Source organism: Salmo salar, chromosome ssa07, assembly GCF_905237065.1.
Source record: "Salmo salar chromosome ssa07, Ssal_v3.1, whole genome shotgun sequence".
NCBI classification, from domain to species: domain Eukaryota; kingdom Metazoa; phylum Chordata; class Actinopteri; order Salmoniformes; family Salmonidae; genus Salmo; species Salmo salar.
The window spans coordinates 21,498,862-21,503,414 of record NC_059448.1 but is presented as its reverse complement, the minus strand read 5'-3'; the positions used below and the strand labels follow the sequence as shown (position 1 = coordinate 21,503,414).

The following is a 4,553-nucleotide window of genomic DNA, read 5'->3' as shown; positions in this document are numbered from 1 at the left end:
CGCAAACTATATCTACTATTCCACAGTTATTTGGCTATTGCCTTTCAAGCTCCTTATTGCACAACGCCTTTTATTAAAGCCTAAATGAAATGCATGTTCACCGCATCGCCATTTTGGCTCTGGAGAGAGGCTCGAGCGTGCGAATTCCATTGAAGAGACCGCGTACAGCGCCCTCTACCGGTCTTTTTCATAGAGCCAAAATGTCTAAGAAGAGTGGTCCTGATGCTGCAGGGATGCTGAAAGCGTCGACATAGAAGGATGTGGGTATCTAAACCGTGCCGGAATCATATTTATTGGCGCAGTCTCTGTGGCGCAATGGAATAGCGCGCTGGACTTCTAATCCAGAGGCTCCGGGTTCGAGTCCCGGCAGAGATGGGTCACTTCTGGGTGCCAAATGGCAGGCCTGCAGATTTTTTATTACAGAACTGGTATGATGTAATTAATGCTGTCCAATAATGAACTGCAGCCACCTTTTCATTCAATGCGTTCTTCTAAATGTCCTGAATATAATACTGCACTTCACTACATCTCTACACCCCATGATATTTAGGCTATACTTGTATTTATCACATAGCCTAACCATAATAATAATTGATAATATCAAATAAAAAATGATTTATTAAAAAAAAAAAATCTTTACGTGATAGAATAGCATATTCGACCACTTATTGAACAATACAATACCAAGGTAATTATAAAACAGAAATTCTTGCTATGCCTTTATTATAAAAGAAATCAGGCTAGGCTACTATAGACAGACGTATTTCACCGCACAAACAATCCATTCCCATATAGTTTTTCTCAAGTAGTTCCTTTGAGTAATGGCAGAAAATGAATCACTTATTTAGTAAAAATACATCAATGCCAGTCTAGTGAATAAGCTATACATGCAATAACGGTCCAACAGCAGAACAATTTAATGATGGCAATACCTGGAATCCTAATTATAGTGGCTATATGTTTCAGTGAATACATTTGTGTAACTTAATGTGTTGTTTCTACGAGGTGCATCCGTGTGTAGGCATTTTAACAGCTTATCCAGTTGTTTGGGAGTAATTATTGAGTCAGTGCACTTGAGGGCGCTCCAACACTGCGTTGTAGCCTAGGCTGATGCAAAGCCGAGAGAGATGGATATGAGAGCAGCCTCCAGCCCACTATACAGGCGCCATAGGGACATTGAAAACTACATGTATGTATAGCCTATGTATCTGGCTATAATAGGCTATATAGCCTTTACTTCCTCTTTACTTTGAGAGAATGGAGGAAACATACGCTGCCACTTCTGGGGCAGAACTTGGTTTTTGCCATGCAGAATGTTTGCAGAAGGATTTGCTTGCAGAATGATTAAACTAAATCAGCACTGTAGCCTATTACTCGATCTCTCTTAAATAGACAAACACAGAGATAATGGCAAAAATCCAACAAACATTATGGACAAATTCTTGTAGTTTTTCTCTGGTGACAAAGACATGAACATATAACAGAGGTATCACTACCATCTACTGCGAGATTCAGACTAGAAAGAGGAGGGGTGTGTGCTGTGGTGCTGACGTACGTGAGAGGAGAGAGCGAGAGAGAAAGGAATGCGCCGCTAATGAGAAAACGGACCGTCGCCGAGCACGCAAGAGCAGACAGCAAAAAGGAGAGAGGAGGAAAAAACGGAGAAAAGATCTAAACCGTAAAAAAAAAAAAAAAAAAGAGTAGAAAGGGGTGGTGGATAACGACGAAAATCGTCACATATATTCACTGGAAGGATTACAATTGCCCGATAGTGGTGAATAAAATCCAACGAGGATTTTTGATGCTGTCCTCACGGAGAATTGAGCTAACGGGCTTGCTGGTCTTCTGAACGATGCATAGGCTTCTGCTCCTGAGTTTGGCGTTGAGTTTTCACCGTGGTAAGATAAGGGTTTCCCCTGTTACCTTCCCTAATAAACGACACACAGTTTCATGTTGTCGAACAATACCGAGGTTTGTTAAACTTGATGAGGGGGAAAGTTGCTCTAGATTCGTTTCATTTGTGTGCTTGTGTGTGGTGTGTGTGTGCGCGCGCGTGTGTGTGTTTCTGCGAGAGAGCGATAGAAGTAGATGCTCCTCTTTTCTGCGTATATGGGGCCTCGAGTTTGTCATTATATGCGGGGCAGTGTGAATGGTCGGCTATTCCACAGTGTGTCTGTGTGTGTGTGATTTTGTGTGTCTAACATGATCATGGCCTGATTGGTGCGAAAACCTAGTATCCACCATATGACCTTAGTCCTGTGCATACAGTAGCCTATTGCCTTTTTCAAATAGGATGTTAGGCAGAAATTACGTGATTCGAATGACAGTGCGCGTCTAAAATGATCGACCAAAGGTGCTTGATATTGGAATTTGGGAACGGCTTGTGTCAATCATTCAAACGTTGCTTGGCATTTTTTATTGGTGCCTGAGATAGAAATGTAGCCTAATAACACGCACGCACACACGCGCGCGCGCACACACACACCAAGGCCAATGTAGACGGTCTCCAGCTTGCCATGCGTAGCTGCCGCTGTAGCCTGCTCTGCTCGTGCGCGTGACACAAAGATTGGAATGGGGACTTTTTTCCGCCATGTATTTCATTCCGAATCCTCGGCCAGCATAGCTTCAAGTATAATACCCCAAATGTAATCTAGATGGCATATCTTTAATACATGCGCATTGACAGGTATAATAGCTATTGTTATAACGTAGTTGCTAGGAGACATGTGCTCAAGGGGAACGTGATTTCTTAGGCTACCTGTTAGATTACAGCATCTTCCTTGTGCTCGCGCAAGGCACAAGGCAACCCTCCCTTTTCATTGTCTACCTTGTTGTGCGTGACAGTCAGAGAGTGCGTGTACTGTGAATGTGCGGGCACGCGCAGGTACTGACCAGCCTAGCACTTTATCGTAGGTAAGGGGCGTGTTTGAAAGGTCTATATAGGATGATGTCATCCATGTAGTCTCTTTTTAGATCACTATAGGCTAGCGCAACTCTTTTGTCCTTCACTCAACATCCATACCCAATATTAGTATACTAGTGCAACTATACACTGAATGCTAAATGTTAGTATTGTATCACCTTTTCACTGCCTAATCCTGTAGAACAACTGACAGATGGCCTATAGTGTGGCAGCTATAAACAGTAATCATTATGAATAGTCATTACACACTACAAAACATACTAATGCATCTCATTCACACATGGAACGAAGCTGAAGCATGCACGCACTCACTCACTCACTCACTCACTCACTCACTCACTCACTCACTCACTCACTCACTCACTCACTCACTCACTCACTCACTCACTCACTCACACATACACACACTAAATACAATGGAACACCTTCAACCCAAATCAACATGCAAATTCTTGTTGTTTTTCTGCAGGGAGCCCTCCTCAGCTCCCTGACAGCAGTTTTCTCTCTCATAAATCCATCAGTACACATGAGTGGTTCTGCTACAAGACACACACACACACACACACACACACACACACACACACACACACACACACACACACACACACACACACACACACACACACACACTCTGAACTATGTGTCACACGCTGTGCTCATTATGGCATTGGTACAATGTCACCATTTTATCATTCACGTGTCGGCTATACTCTTCCAACTGCCTGTCCAAAACACTGCTCTCAAAACACTTGGAGATAAAAACTATTCTGCATTTCTAGTTTTCTTAACAGGCATTTCATATGGTATGAAATGTCAATGTAAATGTATGTCCTGTTTTCCATTCAACTGCAAAGACTCTTTATATATAATCCATGAAAATGCAATTGTTGTTGGTAGCCTACACCTGGTCATCTTGCGACACTGCAACTTGGTGTTGCTAATGTACCTACCTAGACTGCTATAACAAAGTCCTCGGTGCAGGTGCAACATTTGTCAGCCTCTGTCCTTATGAACAATGCCACAACTACTTCATGTATACACTAGGCTGGCATTGTTTTGTCGTTTCTGGATTTCAGATATTTAAGTATCACCAACCACTGTCCACACATAGGAAACAGAGACAAATTCCACATTGAATGGATAAGATAGTAAAAGTGAATATGGATGATATGGTCTGAAAGGGAATGATGAGGTTATGTACCCCAATTAATTGGATAGGTGGAGGGAGGATGAGGTCATGATTAATGTTTTGCAGCAAATGGGTGTATCAGAAACAAGGGAGGGTTTCGTCAGACACACACACACACATTCATATATGCACACACACACTACCGACCAAAGAACCCAACCCAGTCTCATGAGCTACATATTCTATTTCAACAGTTTTTTTGTAAATATTGCTAAAAAACATTGAAATGGAACATGTAGCTCATGAGACTGTGTAGTTTAAGTCACATGTGGATCTATTCATAATGTGGACGTAACAATGAGATATTTTACTATACTCACAATTCCATGATGTAATCAAGCAATACTTAGCATTTTTTTCACATTAGTTATGGCTATGCTACAATGTGACTTGACGCTTTAAAACGAATTTTGACACATAATGTAATGAATACAAGGGGAG

The 4,553-nt window shown here is 41.9% G+C and overlaps 1 protein-coding gene and 1 non-coding gene across 3 annotated transcripts in view; both read left to right on the top strand.

Moving 5' to 3' along the window:
• The first annotated feature begins 301 nt into the window (after positions 1-301).
• Positions 302-375, top strand: trnar-ucu (transfer RNA arginine (anticodon UCU)). Its single transcript has one exon. It is a non-coding gene; the product is annotated as a tRNA-Arg (tRNA).
• A 1,210-nt stretch (positions 376-1,585) lies between these two features.
• LOC106608745 (kin of IRRE-like protein 1) overlaps positions 1,586-4,553 on the top strand; it is a 40,910-nt gene continuing 37,942 nt past the window's right edge. For both annotated transcript variants that reach the window (XM_014206855.2, XM_014206854.2), the window contains exon 1: positions 1,586-1,898. In XM_014206855.2, coding sequence (XP_014062330.1) covers positions 1,853-1,898 — 46 coding nt within the window. In that variant the 5' untranslated portion in view covers positions 1,586-1,852. The remainder of the gene's footprint in view (positions 1,899-4,553) is intronic.